Raw genomic sequence first — 19,106 nt, 5'->3', positions numbered from 1 at the left:
TAACGCACTTCACGGAAGCAACCGTGAAGTGCGTCGGACGGTTCAGGTTTCCACGGCGTGCGTTAAAAAGTGATAATGCACACTTCGTCCCTTTCATATAAACCACAGTGATAACCGCACGCCTAAAAAAGTAGTTCCAGTCTCATAGCATAAATGTTCTGCATCACTGCTCTGGCTTCTTTACAACAAGCTTTAGCTTCATCATCTGGATAAAAACAAGCGGGTAGAGGTGAACTTTCTCTCTGATCTGATGCTTTATTTAATTAATCGTGACCATCAGCATAGATATTACTTTCCTTTGCCGCTGCAGTCGAGATCGGTGGTTGGCTCACCGCCGCTCCACGTTACAAAATAGTCTGCGTTTTGTGAAAAAAGCAATTCAAACCAAAAAAATTACAAGAATGAAGTACTAAAAACTGATTGAATATTTATTTCTTTTGTAAGTGACCATGGTATACGCAGGTTAATGGCCTTTGAAGAGTAACCTTACTTCACCCGTTTACTCGAGACTGTTGGCATGAAGCAACCCCGCCCCCCTTGCCCTCCCTGTTGCTGAAAGCTCTTCATTTACATTCTCTCCTGCTAGCTTACAGCCCCTCACAACCCCAAGCTAACATCAGCAGAAAAGTACAAACAGTTAAAATGTCTGACGCCTGTATGAGATTTAGTTAAGTTAGTTTGTGGAACTTTATGTTCTTTGTTTAAATTCTAGTTTTCATTTCTCATAGTGTTGACTCCATAAAACCAACAGTTGTGACGCTTGTGGTGCTCGTTTCACCTGAGGTTGAGGTAGGTGAGCGCCTGCAGGTTTCCCAAGTTGGAGGACAGGGATCGCATTCCATTGTGGTAGAGGCTCAGCGTCTCCAGAGAAATGAAGTGGCAGAGTTCCTCTGGGAGCTCACACAGGCGGTTCTTGGATAGATCTGAAAAATAAGACATGACCCATCGTTAAACCAATCATTCGTGTGGCTGTGCCGTGAGGATACACATACACTGACAACAGAATAAAAACCATCACAGCAATTATTTAGATGGTAAAGCATCAAAAAATGAACTGTTGTTTTTTGAAGACATTATTCATAAAACAGAACTGAGATGACAGATAAAGACACTATTAGAAAACTGTAATGCTGACACCTAACCAAGTTAACATAACTCACAAGAACACAATGTGTGTCAGATCAACTTAACCGTTAAATCAATCAAAATAAATAGAATTAAGGTGTAATGTTAATTTTATAAAATGTAAACCAATATAGCCAATTATAAAACCTGCAAAAATATTGGGGGGAAAGAAATTCCGATCGAGTGCAATGATTTACTGCCAGCTGCCTCACAGTTTATAGACGACACCGTAAAGATGAGGCTACAGCCATTAAACTCTGGTCCACGGCCCCGTTAGCATAAAGTCCAAAGTTGATTCCAAAAATTAGCTGGGGCCCATTAAAGTTACGGTTAATGTTGGTTTCACATCAGTAAAGGCTAATGCTAACTTTAGCTAATGCTATGCTAACATCAGCTTATGCTATGCTAACATCAGCTAATGCTATGCTAACATCGGCTAATGATATGCTAACATCGGCTACCGCTATGCTAACATCGGCTATGCTAACAAAAGCAAATGACTATTTTTTTTGTAATCTAAGGCAGTTATATAAAGTAAAAAGTAATAAAATTACACCAAAAGAAGTGGTCAACTTTAGAGGGATGCTTTGAAAGACACTTTCGAGCATGGAGATCCATTAACATGCTGTTTACTTACAAAACAATTCTGAATTTATTTCTCTGTTGTGTAGATGATCTGAGAACACAGTTGGTTCCAAAGCTGACAGAGCTAAATATGTCCGTTTCTGAACAATAGCATGTTGGACAGCAGCAGCTAATGTATGTTTGGGTCAACAGGGAAACAGCATAATCTGAAATCAAAGACCGCTGGGCATGCTGGGAAAATAGATCAGAAGATAATCAGAGTGGGACCTTAAAGTCAATTCAAAACGTGTAAACATAGAAGGTTTGTGTGAGGAAGCTGCAAAGCATGCAGTGCATAGGCAGAGCCTCTTCACCGCTGCAGTAGTCCCTCAGGAGTCCATTGATAAAAGGACTCCACCATTTCTGTTTTACACTAACACTCTTTGTTTGGGTTTTTCCTCTACGGAGCCTGAAATGTGTTCTGACCTGTGTTCAACTCTCTGCATTCATACTAATGACCTCAATATAAATGCAATAAATAAATAAAAACATGGTTTTTTTATTAACGAAGCCTAAATTACTACATTTGAATGAAGTCTAAATTCATGCCTAATTTAGAAAGTTTATTTTTGCAATTTTGTCGGCAGAGAAAATTCAACCTGAAGTAATACAAAAGATTCATGAAAAAGATAATTTATTTATTTTATTTTTTTTGTTAAAATGTTAACAAAAAAGTTGAGATAAACATTTTTGGAGATTAACCTCAAGTTTGTGAAATTTATTTTAGTGACCTGAAAAAAAAAAAAGATCTGATTTAGCAGAGTTATTTACTCCTATTAACGGTTGTCACACCAGAAAAGTAATCAAAGTTTGAAGTCAATTTGTGAAAAAACTGTGAATTGCATAAACAGAAGACCAAAATATGTCGTAGTCCAAAGCCTTGCGAGCATTTTAACATTTTAATGGTGTCTAGCTGAAAAAATGCCAAAATAAGAAGCTCTGAAACAGGGTGAACTTTGGTGAAAATGCCTCTTCCATTGAAACCCATTATAAAGCTGAAATTACCCAAAGTTTAAAGGTTTATTTTTCAAAAACCAAAACAAATTTGAATCAATTTAAAGTGTTGGGAATAATTTGTAGTTTGAATGGTGTCTTTAGCTAAAAGTATGTTAAAGTTATATTGGTTAAAAGAAGCAAAGGTTTCCAAGAATGTGTTTCAATGGAGGCAGAAATCCTGGAAATCCTGGAATATCTGGAAAAGTTCAAGGATCTGAAGGACCAAAAGTCACAGCTGGAAAAAGATGAAAGAGCTGAACATTTGAATAGTTGGATGGTTAAAATAGATGAAAAACTGTAGGAGTAAAGCAGGAAAAAAATGGAGAAAAATACTAGAATAAAGAAAGAGAAACAGGAAAACAATGATTGAAGCATTTATAGTATTCAACCCATTAGAATGTGGAGAGCTGAGCGTCTGACAGCCTGGGATTCAAACATGAGCCGCAGGATGAGCCAGAGCCCATCAATGGCAGACGGCCCAGTGGCATTTTATGGATCGGTTCTGGGAGGAGGCAGTTCCTCTCGGTGGTAGGAACTCAACACTCCCTTATCTTGCACTGCAATAATGAGTCACTAAACAGAAAACAGACCAATACTTTCTGGAGCATCGAATCAGAACATTTTCAAACTACGATATTAGCAAATGCAATGGAGAAAAGGAGACAGCGATGCGGGCGTTTTTCCCTTTAGCACAGCCCACACGAGTCAACTCTGACACAAATGTTCATCTCATGTTGCCATAGCGATCGCAGAATAATCATCTTGGTGAGGATCAATGTGGACCAACCTTTGTGTTCAGACCCAAAGATAAAAACACAAACAGACACGTGTGTGAAGGCTGTCTTCTAACCACAGCGGGACATCCCAACATACATCTATAATTAACTCCACCTGCAACCATAGATGTACCAGCAGTGAAGAAGTGTGTCTGTGTGGTTTTTAGAAATCTTCATTCACCATCTGAGGCTTAACTCTACATCATCTAAACTTCCCATTTCACCTGATAAATGAATGTGGGCGGCGGGCGGCAGTCCGTTCTGCTCAGGCAGAGACAAAGCCCAAGCTCTGAAGAATGGGGTCAGAGCTAAATAAAGTGGAATGAGGTCCAAGTGTGCGTTTCACAAAGCAGAAAGAATGCCAGCTTCAACACTTTATGATGGCAGTTAATGCGAGCGTGAACCAAGCAGGAGCCAGTGTGTGCTGCAGTGTGCGTTCTTTGTGTACACTGAACACGTGACGGTGGTTGGACGGCGCACAGCAGCGCCACAGCCTGATTTCTCCCCATTTCGGCTGTCCCATAGCTGCAGGGAGCGGCCTGAACAATAGGTGGGGGTGGGAACGCTGTGTGTGCGCAGCGGCGTCTGTCCGTGAAAGAAAACAACCGCCAGTTCCTCTCATCTGGAAAAGAAAGACTGCCTTAAAAATACAAAGAAAATAGTTTTTGTCAGGACAAAACAAAACGAGTATTGATTATATCCAGGCTTTTCTTTCCCTGCACGAGATTTGTGAATCCTAAACTGACAGTACGAAAAGAAAAACCGCTGTAATAATAATAATATTAACAGTAAAGCCCACAGCATTGATGCTCAGGACAGGAATCACAGCTTTTCAGTTCGTTCTACACGTGTGCTGATCAGAGGAGAATAAAAACACATGTTAAGAAATGACAACAACTAAACGGCTAAAACATCTCCACGCCTCTGCGGGATGCTCCAGCAGATGACTTCATTCAGTTCACTCAACGGTCAGGAGCCACATTCACTGCTTTGAAAGCTCCATGTCTGACAGGACAGTGAATAACGCAGAATCAGTGCCGCTCTGTCGCCTGTCTGAAAAGAATAAGCAACCGCAGTGGCTATTGGAATAATCTTGATCAATAATTAAGATAAGATGTGAAAAATCCCTTTAAAAGTGTGAATTGGATCCTTATCCTTTTGTGCATAAACCCTCTCGGAAAAATTATAGATGCCTTTGTTTGCTGACGACATCCAACTATTTTGCTCTTTCAGTGAGTCCGACTTTTTTTAAGATAGCTGAATTATTATTAATTAATAATTAATGATTAAGACTGGTTTGCACTAAATTACCTTTAGATAAATGAAAGAAAACACACCCAAATCATTGCGCGTCAACATAAAGTATCCCTTCTAAACATCGTGTAGGCGCTCTGGGTTCCTCCTGCAAGCCACCATCAGAAGCTTTGGTATAGTTAGTGTTTGACCAATCAGTGTCCTTCAAAAGTCATTGGCTGACTTCATCACTCAAGAAACATTTCTAAACTTATAGAAATGGTAACTAAAGAAGACCTGCAATTCCCTTTTCCCTTGTTGTAATGAATCCACTGCCTACAGGAACAATTGGTACAAAATGCTGCTGCAAGGCTTTTAACAGAAACCAGCAAAACGGCTCATCGGTTTATCTTCTTTACATTGGCTACTTATCAGTTTTTAGAAACGATTTAAAAATTGTAGTTTTGATTTTTAGAGGTCTTAATGGCCAACAATGTTCCCCTACTGTCTCCAGTCGTCCCCGTCGGTTCTCTGGTCTTGGCCTACGGTATTTAAGGTCCCCAGGACTCCATATAAAACTCCAGGTGACCTCACTTTTCAGGCAGCAGCCCAGAGACTGAGGAAGGCCTCGTCTGATCCCTTTGGGTGACCAACACTGTCGAGCCTTTCCAGAAACAGCTGAAGGAACTGTTTGTTTTACTGTTACAATCATGCTCTGTGTGACACTTTATGATTTTATCGGTAAATATGTTGCACAAATAAAGCTTACCCAATAACCCATTAGGTACCAGAATGAACAAAAACACTCATCACTAATATTAAACTGAAATCGTGAGAAGAACATTTCTGATAAAGCAGCAGATGGTGTCACAATCAGACAGACTGGAGGTAACAGGCACTTGTAAGACTTTAGTTGTTGACATTTGTTGATTGATCATCAACCTGAAGAGCCAGGTTGATTTTTTGCTATTAAAACAAAGCACAAATAAAGAAAAGCAGAGCTGGCTGTTGCCTGAGTTTCTTGCAGTCATTGGTTTATGCCGGATGAGGGGATTGGACGTGGAAAAACCCGCATGATGGCATTCTTCAGTCATTGTGGGTGAATCTGTCTCACAGGTTGGATCAGGAAAAGGACGATCACCGACAAGTGGTGATTGATGCTGACTCCATTTTTCTCCTGTATGATGAAACTCTCATTTGATCCCAAACAAACATGGAAATCGTGTCGGCTCACATTTGCATACTGCAAGAACTCAATGTGTTTGCCTGTCCTCCCAAACACTGAGGCGGTTTACGCCGACAGAACCAATCAGAACGCAGAAGCAGCTAACATCCAGTCAGGTGTGGATTCTGTCAGGACCTGCAGAGCCGCCTCACTCCTCAGTCATGACCAGTCTCATATTGAGTCAGCCGCATCGTTTGGTTTGGAAAGTCTCTGCTGAACATCCCATAGTCTGGAGCGCCTGCTGAAAGGTGAGACAGGCGTCAGCTGTCTGTGGTGAACCTCCTCACTGTACTGATCAGTGCTCGCCGCTCACTTCCGTCTGACACCGCTCTGCTATTGTCCCGACACTTGGTCCTGTCGTCTGGACTGTGAGTCCACTTCCTGGATGAAGGAGAACCTGCATGGACACTTGGATCTGTTTGGTTTCATGACGGGAACTTATAAGCTATAAGATAAAGACTTCCAACCTTTAAAGGAAGTCAAGGAGAAGGACCAGTGTTTCAGCTGGACATTGAGCACCATTTCAGTCTAAGAAAGCGTTTTAAGGGATCGGCAGGAAGGTAAATACTTTCCCATCAGAGCAGCACATCTGATTCATGGAGGAGGATCTACTTTGGAAATTGACGGCAGATCAGAACTGACCGGGATGAAAAGGTCCTATTTTCCTGACTGTTCACTGTTGTCCATCAGCCGTGGATGAAAGTCCAGCTTTTTTAAACTGGACTTCAGACGCACAAGCTTTCAATTTTCACTAAACTGACCCCGAAGATGTCGCTAGTGATGTCTACATAACACACACCCTTTGACCCACCGTAACTCTTTGACCGTTCACACCATCAACGTGAACCCAGTGATTCTGCAGCGGAGGAAAGCGTCTTTGCGCCGCAGAGCTCTACGTTACTAATGTGTTGCATATCGGTGCAAAGCTAGAAGAAAAAGTCGCTTTTCTCCGCATCAGAATCCGCTGAATCCGGTGGTCGTGAAGATGGAGGAAGATTGTCGCTGTCGCTGACTGTCGCTGACACATTATAGGTGTTACAGGATTAACTACGGTGGCCCTGAAGTTCAAATCACATCAACAAATCAAAACATTTTGACGATTACAACAATTAAAAAAGCCAAACATCAAGTTTTAGAAATCAAAACAAAAAATGCCTCAAACCAAAAACAAACCGTTTCAAAAAGCAAAAGTAATTTCTTAGAAAATAAATTATTAAAAAACAAAGCAAAGAAGAAAGAAGAAGACGTTGGTATTATGGGATATCATCATTATAACAGACAGTTGTTTGGCATGTTCTCATTCAGGACATGCCTATGAAGGGATTCTGGATCTGCTCTGTATCAATAACAAAACTTTTTTAGTTCAAATGTCAGCTCAGTGAAGCATTTAAAGACCCACTCCCATCATGTTTTCATCTTTTTTCATTCCCATCTATTTAATCCGGTTAATTCTAAGATCAGTAAATGAAAAAAGTAAATTCTTTGAGTCATTGCTTCCCAAAAATCCTCAAATAATGATCACCATTAGTTGTTTTATGTACATATGTTGCACACGTGCGTCTTCGTTTGACGCCACAAAAACAAAAACCCTCAGGTTTAGTCAGCAACGGATCGTCACAAAATGGTTTCTGGCCGCGCAGACGCGCCTTAAACACAGCAGCGCATACCTTCACCTTATCTAGCCATGAAGCCATGTCCATCTGCAGAAGCATTTCAGGTTCCCACAAGCACAACGTCAGCACAAAACCCCAGATCTATCCAGAGACAAAGTAGAAGATTAATGATCCAGTGATAAAACACAGAGCTACAAGGACATACTAAGATGTTTTAAAGGCCCAGTCCAACCCAAATCGCTGTTTAACGTGTTCTTTCTGATGTTGGAGGACGTTTATAAAAGAATTTAAGATTTAAACTGCATTTCTGAGTATTTCTTTATTCAATCAAAGATCCTATTTGTAGAAAATATGCTGGGCGGGGCCACAAGCTCCCTGCTCCGCCCCTTTCTGATCAGATCCATGAACATCTTTGTTTTCCTGGTCTGAGCTGGAATCTGGACCAGAACCGTACGGATGGATCTGATACTGCTGCTGTTTTGGTTGCACCACCAATGTTAGGTTGGGGGTGCGAGAGGCTGTAAGCTAGCAGGAGAGACCGTAAACAAAGAGATGATGGGGAATGAGGGCGAGCTTACTCTGTGCCATCAGTCCCGCCCACAACTCTGAGGTGAATCCTGATGGACTCCAGCCGCTCTGCAGAAACTATGTCCTAGAAAACGACACAGGTTCTTGGATTTTTGCTAAACACGGCGCCATCATCATCAAAACACGACTGGGAACGCTTTGAAAATAGATCAAAAGATGATCGGAGCGGAACTTTAAATATGCATTTCATTATAAAAGTCTAGACAGGTCCATCCACTGAGCCGCTACAGACGCTTTGAGAGGATAAAAACGAGGACAAGGTTCTGCTGGTATCACGGGTCAGAGGAGGCGTGCAGAGGCCAGGCCAACAACCAGCAGGAGGGAACAAAAGAAATGGACGGACAGACAAACAAACACCAACATCTCGTGGTTGGACGTGACGCCGCTGGATTGCATTTCGTAAAAAAGCCTTTGACAGCACGACTGAGCCTGCTGTAAGACAGGATGTGGCGGCGCTGGTTCCTGTTCCTGCGCTACTTTCAGCAGAAGCCGCCGCTGCTGTCAGAACATCTGACTGCATGCATGTGAGACTGCAGCAGACGAGGACCTGCAGCCAGAAAACCACGGAGGCCATTCCAGACGTCACCCAGAAGACAAGACGCCATGTTTTCTGCCTCAAACAGATTTCCTGAAAGAACAGCAGAGGCTTGAACCCTGCAGAGGGTTTCACTTTCACCGTCCCATACTGGACAATTTGTTCATCCTTTACGTCTTGGACTACAGGGTTAGATGCTGAAGGTTTCTGCTCTTGGTGATGCTGAGTTACAGCAAAGACACACTTTAAGACCTTAAGCTCCATAAGTGTAGCTCATTCTTCTGACCAAACAAAACCAAACAGGTAAAAAACTCTGATTCTTCTGATGAAAACAGAAATTCAACTCATCAAAGTTCAATGATAAAAGTTTAAATTGTTTTAATTAAAGGGGACGAAATCTCTCACAAAAACCAAGACACACGTGTGTCAGCCAAAACATTTCAATTCTTTGAAATTATTATGGGATGGCCACAGGACCAACCACTTGGCGGCTATTTTGTGGCACACAGTTAAATTAGTCAAAATCCACATTTTCCCACGACATGAGAGAAGAACAACTTCACACACAAGCCACCATGTTAAGTCTGCAACCACAAATGAAGCTCGTTGACCTTTGACCTCAGGAAGAGGCCGGCATCTTGAATTAAACATACATAATTAATTGAATCACCTTTAGTGCCGGCTACAGACCTAAACTCCTCCAACTCTTCAGGAATCATTGGAAAAAATGTTTGTAGGTCGTGAACGCCGTTAGCGTGGCGAGCTAGCAATGTGGCGTTTTCCTGCTGTTAGCACATTTTTTACTGGAACTTTTTTCCTGAACTCGGCTGTGGACCTCACCTCCGGCTCATCTGGCGCCCCCAGCCGTCTACTGGACTATCTAAATATGTAGTTGTAGAGTTGGATAAGTTAATTCTTCTCTCAGAGTTCTGGTTCATCTCCTGTCCGCCCTGGGGGGGCCCCTCCTTCATGTGGACCCCCCTGAAGTTTCTGCTTATTTCCAGAATCTTTTTTTTCAGGATTTTTTCCTTACAGACAAGGAGTGTCTAAGGGCAGAGATGTCCAGTTTAGTTTAGCCGTTACCTCTTGAATTCTATGACTTTCTTTAGGATTCATGTTTATGACACAGTTACTGTATGAAGCCACTGAGACGACTGTTGTTGTAAATATTAGGCTATAGAAATGAAATGAAATTAAATTAAATTGGAATATAGAGAAAATTTAACACTTGAATCTTGAGCTCAAGCTCATCAAAACGTTACGATGTAACGCGATTAGGAATGTGGGCGTGGCTCACAAAAAAACTTCCAAAACTTTACTTTTGCTGATTCTTCTAAAAATGACGTAGGCGTGTTCGTCACGCCCAGGCGACCAAAACATAAAAGGTTAAGAACAACGGAAAAGCCGTTTTTTTGTTTGTTGTGTCGTGCAGCTCCGACTAGTCTGGTAGAGGCAGGAGGGAAGAGGGAGGGGCATGAAGCAGCCGCTCAGCCAATGAGGGCGGCTCAAAGGCAGGCAGGCTGGGGTGGGGGCGTTATACGTCGCCGCTCACAGCTGTCATGTTTATCATTATTTAAGTTATTGATTTTACTGATGACTTTGGCACAGACTATCTGCTGGTGCCTTTTAAGATTCCCCAATCCAGACGTCCCTTCATACCGAGTCCCAGAGGCCGGAAGACGTTCGGTGAGCCTTTAAAGCTACATTAGCGCCTGGTATTTATCAGCTCCACTGTAGTTTTAGCCGCATGGGTAAAAACAGCCATAAATTATAATGCATCCCAGTGAGGGGGTGTCTCTTATTCTCACATTTGAGGTAGCCGCTGGAGGGGGAAGTCCGGCCCGCATGGACACAGGAAAACTGTGCTGCTGTGGGTCTCTCAAGCCCCGGCCCCACCGCCGACCTTTCCCCTTTAAACCTTTAAACGCAGCTCTCCCCCCGACTTTCAAATCGAGCCTTTCAGCCTCATCTCCAAGACATTAAAGTTTGTCATGAAAAAAAATGTGACAGATGGAGGTGTGAAACTGCAGGGAAGCTAAATTATTCCAGTCGTCATGGCAACAGCACGGAGACTGAAAGTGAGTAAAATCCAGATATGAACTGAAAACACATTTGGAGAGGTTGATATTGGCCAGATGTAGTTTAGTGGAGTCGTAGGTGTGGGAATGAAGGACTTGCTGTTCGAGTCCGCTTTGGCAAACAGCTGCGTCATCAGCAAACATGGAGGGTGTCGGGTGAAATAGAAACGAAAGGTTTGCTTCAGGCAGCTCAAACACAAACCACCATGACACCAACGGAGAGAGGAGAGTGAAAGAGAAAATGACAGAAGAAGAAGAAGATTTTTCTCATCATTTTAAGAATGCAGCCGCTTCAGTGACGGCGTGAAAACAGCTGGTAGAACCACCTTCCTCCTGGTGATGTGTCAGTCATCCTCCAGGAATGTCTTCCTCATGCCACACACACCAGAGCTTTCCAGCCACAGCAACAGATGGTCTCTTTGGCGAGCACAGACGATGTAAGGCACCTCCACAGATGGCCTACGGCGCTGATCGGCGGTACCTCCGTGTCCGTGGTTCTGACTGAGCGGAGCCTGGATGACGGATGCCATTTATGGCACCGACCCACGACGGCCGCCTGGACTCAGCCTTGCTGTCAGAAAGAGCGGGAAGTGTTTGCTGTTTGCCCGCCTTGCTACCAGCAGCCGCCCACGGACCAGGCCGGCTGAATGCTGGCAAACGGATCCGTGCAGGTGATGGAGATGCAGCTTCACGCGGCAGCAGATCCTCACCGTTCATCTAATGACTGCTGTGAAGCTCCTGTGGCTGTGAACAAGCACAAACCTGTCTAACCAGGCCTGTAGTACGGATTCCAGCATCTCCACATCCCCCCTTCCATGGAGGAACGACCCAAGTGTTGTGCGGATCAGGTCGGTAGAAGCAGGTTAAAGTCACAAAGGCAGATCAAACCAGAAGAGTTTGGGATGGGACGACATTTGTTGGTGAAAAGGCAAATCTCTCAATTAGAAAAGCAAACGGGAAAGATCCTCAAAGTTTCCAGCAGAGAGACAAAAAGCTCACATCCCTACAAGGCCCCAAACTTTCCCTGCTGTGAGACATTCAGCCATCTGGACGCCGTGGGAGTCACCAGATCTGCCGGTTACATAAGACGGAGCCGAAGCCTTCATTATTTACCAGGCCGTCCCGTCCAGACCACTAGAATCCAGCAGGAGGGAGTCTGTTCACCAGCAAACAAGTCAACATTTAGAAACATGCAAAAACATTCAAACCAAAGCCGCTTTGATATTTGCAGTGAGCAGAAAACTAACAGGATTTGGGATGAGTAATGTGCTGGACACCGTGTTACAGAGAGTCTAGAACCGGGGTGGGCAGACTAAGGCCCGGGGGGGCATATGAGACCAGTTAAACTATGTCATGTGGCCCAACAAACGAGGATAAATTCTATTGATGGTCCTTGTTAATGTTTTATTTCCCCTGTCATTCAGGTCCACTACTAATAAATTGTGCAGAGAATTATTTTGCGTTTCTGCAAAATGTTCTGACATTGATGTGGTTTTTTCAGAGGGGGGACAGTCACTTTTCCGATTATTTCCACACCACTTGAACGCAGCATTTCTCTAAATTAGCATTTTTCTCTGAGGGACATCAACCCATCAGCGGCTCATGGAGACAAAAGCCACAAATCTTGAAATAAAAACTCCTAAAAGTTCTGTCTGAAAAGATATATTAACATATCTTAATATTTACATCTTCTACCTTTATATTCATGCATAGTTTGGAGTCTTTTGGCCCAGATTCCATATCATTTGTTCCTCATATAAAGGTGGATTACCAAAACACAAACCGCATGAACGACTAGGAGCTGCTTTACATCCCAGTCGACGCTGAAATTGTCCAAACTTTAGTGAAAACGGATAGAAATGAAGGGCAGGAAACATTCAGACATTATTTACTGAATGCAAACTGAGCCAAATGCAAGAAGACATGACTAAAGCTTAAAGACCCCCACCAAAGAAAATGGGGTTGGGGGGGTTTCAACGTGTTGTTGCTGCATTTTTTAATGATGAAGGAAACAAAGAAAATTATGATTACAAGTGTTGTTTCTGAAGATTTCTTTATTCATATCGCTGTGAATCAGGAGCAGATGAAAAAAAATGTCTGTAAAAGCTCCATTTGTGACGTAGAAAATACGCTGGGCGGAGCCAAAGTCTCCCTGCTCCGCCCCTTTCTGATCATCCACCTGTAGACCAACTGATCCATGAACGTCTTTGTTTTCCTGGTCTGAGCTGGAATCTGGATCAGAACTGGACGGATGGATGGATCTGATACTGCTACCGCTAATGTTAGCTTGGGGGTGTGGGGGGCTGTAAGCTAGCAGGAGAAAATAAAGTCATGCTTTGCAGAAACTATGTCTAAAAAAGAAACGGGTTTCAGATTTTGGCTAAAAACAGCATCATCATAATTAAAAGACCACTGGATCAAGTGGGGCTTCGAGGTGTTCCTGTTTGAAGCCATCGGTCTCTCTCGAGGTTTTGCTTTGTACTAAGGTTTGCAGAAGGTTAGACGGCCCCGCCGCAGGATTCAGGTTTGAATCCTGAAGCGGAGCAGTCTAACCGCCTGTAAACCTGGTTCAGGTCTGGACCTGAACCAGGTTTACAGGCGGTTTGAGGCCACAGGATTCAAATCAGGTCCAGGTCTGGACCTGAACCACGTTTGCAGGCAGGTTGAAGGTCCCGCCACAGGATTCAAACCTGGTTCAGGTCTGGACCTGAACCAGGTTTACAGGCGGTTTGAGGCCACAGGATTCAAACGTGGTTCAGGTCTGGACCTCGACGTTTCCAGCCGTCCGTTTTCTGGGGTTTGCTGCTGTGCTGGAAAATATCAGATATTCTGGTTTCCAAACTCCTGATCATGGTGCAGCACAGCCTTTCTGTGTTCCCCGCCTCCTCTCTGGTGCCCCCCCCCCCCATGAGAGTTGAGGAGGGATTCCCCTTCACACCAGCTGCTGCTCTCTCAGAGAAAAAAAGCACGCCACTAGCTTTCAGACCGCTACGCAGAAGAGGGCGTGTCCACTAAACGTGTACAGTTTCCTGATCTTTAGCCCTGTCCTTCATCAAGTTCGTGTCAGGTCAGGTCAGGTCAATCCCTCTTTCATTAATGAGTCAGGACAGGATTGATGGATAAAGATCCTTCTGGATACTTTTGGCTGTTTATCAGAGAGGTTTTCATCTGGATAACCATGTTATCTCACGTCAAAGCATGTCGCCCACATCCACAGAGCAGATGAAATCCTGTGGAATCTGACATCAGGCTTGCACACGTCTGCTCCGGACGCAGAAAAGAGGGAACCGACCGACACGAGCCTGAAACCACACGGTCGCACACACCCTGCTTTTTCCACGCATGAACGGCAGCGTGTGGCTGTTCCTGCAGCGCGACCACAAGGACTGCGCTCTCCGTCAAACGTGCACTGAAACGGCATTTATTCCCAGAAATCAAAAGAGGTTCACATGAAATGACACAGCAGCGGGGCGGATCGACCGGCTGCTAGAAGGAACTAAAAACACTTCAGCGGCTTTACCCAGAAATACAGATGCTGTGATGAAGAACACAACAGAGGAGCGATGATCCAATCTTTGTGGAGGTGAAGCCAGGACAGTGATCTCAGCCAAAGGAAGGGGATGTGAGCTGTTTACATCTGAGTTAAGCATCACCTCATGACTTTGTCCGTCTACGACAGTGAACCTGTGCTGATCCGTTGAAGTCCTTCGTCTTCTGAATGTACATTTGACAGCCAAACTCTCCAAAAGGAAAGATAACTGGCATCCATGGGGTCAGCAGACGTGGAATGACAGGAACGTTTAGCACACGTGTGTCAAACTCAGGCCCGTGGGCCACATTTGGGCCAAAGTGTCATTGTAATTGGCCCGCGAGATCATATCAAATGTGCTTTAGAGCTGGCCCGCGGTATAGACGGTACCAGTAATACTTCAAATCCCACAATGCTTTGCTAGTATGTTGGTGGGCAGTCCAAACCAGCAGGCGCACCTTTTTCTGTTGACAGTCACTGACGGCCAGGCTCCAGTCACATCGGACACATTAATCTCACGCTCCGCAGAAATGACCAAACGAAAGACGGACAACAGGAGATTTGAAGACGGGCGGGAGGCAGATTATCTGTCAGATACCTGTTTGTCTTGTGGGCGGAGCTAACGAAAGAAAAAACAAAGAAGACAGTATAGGAAAAGGTTAAACATTACATATGATGGACCAGGAGCTCAGCGGAGACGCTCGACTGTAGATTAACTGAAAACAGCATCGGTTCAGGAGATGATAGTCAGTCAGTCGTTAGAATCCAATGATCCAACCGTCTACATCCTTTAACCTTCAACAGTTAACTACGTAACACTTGTATTTTATGATTGTCTCATTCATTCCATAACAACCAGTTCATAGCAGCCCCAAACAGGAATGCTCTGGGGGCTTTTATTATTTGGGATCCATCCACTATATCACTTTCATGGGGTGGCGGGAACCTGTACGGGCTGCTGCTGGGCGACAGCGGGGTAAACCTGGACAGGTGACCTGACTGCTGCACACTCCCACATGCACACTAGGGACACTTAGACCAACCCATCGACCTAAGAGGCGTGTTTTTGGACTGTGGGGGGAAGCCGCAGTGAAAAACCCAAGCATGCACGGGGAGAACATGAAAAACTCCCAAGCCCGGATTTGAACCAGGGTCTTGTCGCCAACCACTGAACCACCGTGCTGCCCTCATTTCAGAGTCAAATTCTGTATTTGTCATTCATGCACAGCATCGACGACGATGCACTGCTGTACAACATCAGGTATGACCACAACAAAACAGCCTGTAAACATCTCAAAGGGCTTAGGCAGGTAAAACTGCTCCATGAGGCAAATCCACCGACCTCCTGCCGGTGTTATTCTACAGTGACACACTTTGACCAGCGTCTCTGTGAAAGGTGGAGAGGACTGACGGGCTGAGGTGAGCTCTCTTTAGCGCCTCCAGCGCCTTCTTTACAGCGGAGGAGGTGCGCGACATCTAGATGAGGTCGTCGGCAACGTGGACCCCAGGATCCTGGTGTGTCGGACAATCTCCTTTGCAGTGTCTTTGTAAATGCAAAGAGCCCAGTTTTTCCTTAAGTAGATCACCAGTTCTTTGGTTATTCACATCCAGGATCAGGTTGTTGCTGCACCGTTCCTGTAAGAAGCCTCCCCCCATCTCTGTACTACTTCCTGTTGTCGTGTCATCTGTGGTTGTAGTCGTGGGTCATGATGCTGGGAGATGATGAATGTCTGTGAGAAACAGCCAATAGCTGTTCTGCACACTCCTTGAGCAAACGGCCTCAGCACCGGCGGCTTTTCCTGGATCGATCCTCCAGTGTTTGCCGGACCTCGACTGGGTCAAAAAACAGCACCTGTTCCTCGTGATGTGGGGTTGCTGTAGGGGTGTTGTTGAGAGGCTCAAATTGCCCAAAATACTAAATTCAGTTGATGTAGATGTTCACGTCTCAGGACTGGGGAAAGGTTTTCTAGTCTGTGACAGATTTAATTCCCTGCCACAGACTCCTGCCGTTTCTGTGGTCTTGAAGACAGTCTTGGATTTTGTGTCTATGGGCTTTTTTCACCGGTCCGACTGCTTTGTTGACCCTGGTTCTTGCTGTTCTGAGGGTAGCTGTCTCCAGATATAAAAGCAGAATCGATCTCAGCAAGAGTTGCACCTCCGTCTTTATCCACGGTTTCTCGTTTGCCCTGATTGCGATGTGTTTGTGACCAATTATATACAGTCCTCAATATCAACCAGCTGCTCTGCCGTTGGTCTACGCCAATACGCTGTTACCTCTGGTCACGAAGTCTGTATGTTGGACGTTGGGGAAACGTTCTTCATGTTGGCCTTGTTGAAGTTCCCAACATCAGTTATGACTCCCTCAGGATAGGTGGTTGTGTGGTGGAAATAAGTATTTATATTTAGATTTGATTAGGGAAGTAAGACAACAGAGTGAGTTTCTACAGACTGAATCTTTGTTGGACAACTTTAACCAGACATCGGTTGTACAAAAAGGAAACCGAGACCAGATGTTGACCTATTTAATGAATTTAATCAATTCTAAACTGGAATAAAAACTATAAGTAGCTGCGTTTCCAGAAGAAGGTTCTAGGTTGAATGCTATATTGCTGAATGAAAATAAAACTTAAAGGGTAATATTTGTCAAAAAAAATAAACAAAGAAATGCTCAAGGTTGACCATAAATAAAGAGAAAACAGCACAATAAGAAAAAAGATGTTTTTGTGAAAAATACCTGTCCCGGGTATCGAACCGGTAAAGTTGTACACCTCAGCTCATATGTCATGACGCCACCAATCAGGCACACCAGGCAGGACATATAATTAATATGGAATATCTGGAAAAGTTCAAGGACTTGAAGGACCAAAAGTCATAGCTGGAAAACGCTGAAAGAGCTGAACATTTGAATAGTTGAATGGTTGAAATAGATGAAACACTGTAGGAGGAGTTAAGCAGCAAAACATGGAGGAAGATACTAGAATAAAGAAAGACAAACAGGCAAACAATGTTTGAAGGATTTATAGCATTGAACAGATAATACAATGCAGTAATAAGCCTGAAAGTTTTTGCAGCGAACACATCAGCCCTTCAAAGGCAGCAGTCCTAAAAGCTTCCAGCCCGGTGAGGCCGGCTGCTTCATCCAACACGGCTGTAAACAACAGTCATGCCTGGGGGCTGGAAGGTGCACACGCCCCCCCACAGCTGAGCTTTGTTCTGCTGCAGTCTGAGCTGCCAGGAAACTCCGGGGAGGACACATTCTCTTCTTGTGAACCTCTGACCTTCCTCTGGGAAGCTGCTCCCCCGAGGATGTGGGGAGGGCTGAGATTAAACACGGCCCCCCCTCCAGCAAAACCTCTGTTATTGGCCCGGCAGAGGCTTTCCAAAAAATGATCATTACGTTCTCTTCCCAGGACAGCCAAGAAAAGGGGGGGCAGGCTGGTGGGGGGGGGGTTTGGATGAGGGTCCAAGAACTCAACTGGAGGTTTATATTTGATCAAATAATCATTCCAAACACCAGCACTGCTGCTGGTGCTGTCCTCTGCACAACCAGACGGCATGGAGTCAACACCAGTCCCAAAGTTCTGTCATGGAAAACCAACCGTCTGTCAGAGGACGTCACGTGTCCAAGACCAACGGGTCTTCAGGACAACCACCCTCCAGCTCCACCATCACTGCAAAGATGAACAGCACATTTCTGCAAACACTCTAAAGCAAAGGGGGCCAGATGAGAGGAAACATGAGAGGGCCAATCGTTTGGCTCCCATTCTTTAACCCCTCCAACGTTAAATGTTAATGACCTATTTAATGGAAATGTCCCCTTTAAAGTCCATCCACCTTCCCTCCAGGTGAGCTTGGTGTGGTTAGCATGTCTTGTAGAGCCTATTGATCCAGAACTCAGTAGCTGTGTCTGAATTCCCTAAAAACAAAAACAAAAACTATCCACTGCAGGACTATCCAGTGCCCTGGGTTTTAAAAGCGATTCGGACACCACCCTCCATGCTTTTTTATTTTGTTTTAAACGGTGAATATGACATCACAAATTTCCCACAGTGAAAATCTAATCAACAATCATTTTACGACAACTATTTATGAATCCACTGAGTTCTGAGAAAGAAGACGTTGATGGTTTATTTAAAAAAAAAAAATGTCACAAAACTTGTTCAGACGCAATGGATTGTGGTCTATGTTCCCCAATCTAGAGAGCAACAATGCACACTGGTTTTTCCACAGAGACTTCTGGAAAGTTTCTAGGTCCCTCGAGTACACACGTTTGGTATTTCACTGCTAAAAAATACTTCAATTTGGGAATGTCCTGAAAGCGAGGCCCTCGCTGTCCACTGTCCTTAATTTACGGTCGACATTTTAGAATTGAACCAGAAAGTGTCACAAATGGGGTCGCAGGTGTGTGTTGCTACAGGCTAAAGATGGTTTCTAGCCTAATTTACCTAATCACTAGGCCAGCACGATATGAGGAAACTCACGATTTGCGATTTCAGTGATCGATATTGTGATGACGATACATGAACAAATAGCCAAACAACCAAAAACATCATTTCTATTTCACTGCAACAGCTTAATTTAAATAAGAGTCAACATAACTTAAATTACAGTCCAAATGACCTTTGTCTCCATAGGAGGCCAACATCTAACATCAAAGGTCTCCATCCGATTGGTCAACAACTTAAAGGCGTCCATCTGATAGGTAAAATACATAAATAGATTCATTTGATTCGTTAAGTACTTGTAGCTGCCACAAGGTTAGTTTAGCACATTGAAGGTACCAT

At 44.1% G+C, this 19,106-nt stretch overlaps 1 protein-coding gene across 2 annotated transcripts in view; it reads right to left on the bottom strand.

Moving 5' to 3' along the window:
* Positions 1-19,106, bottom strand: part of LOC101159618 (leucine-rich repeat and calponin homology domain-containing protein 4) — a 40,982-nt gene that overhangs the window by 17,284 nt on the left and 4,592 nt on the right. For both annotated transcript variants that reach the window (XM_011487805.3, XM_011487806.3), the window contains exon 2: positions 779-923. In XM_011487805.3, coding sequence (XP_011486107.1) covers positions 779-923 — 145 coding nt within the window. The remainder of the gene's footprint in view (positions 1-778; positions 924-19,106) is intronic.

The sequence above is a fragment of the Oryzias latipes genome, chromosome 18, assembly GCF_002234675.1.
Source record: "Oryzias latipes chromosome 18, ASM223467v1".
NCBI classification, from domain to species: Eukaryota; Metazoa; Chordata; class Actinopteri; order Beloniformes; family Adrianichthyidae; genus Oryzias; species Oryzias latipes.
The sequence above is the reverse complement of the archived record's forward strand: the minus strand, read 5'-3'. Positions and strand labels throughout refer to the sequence as shown.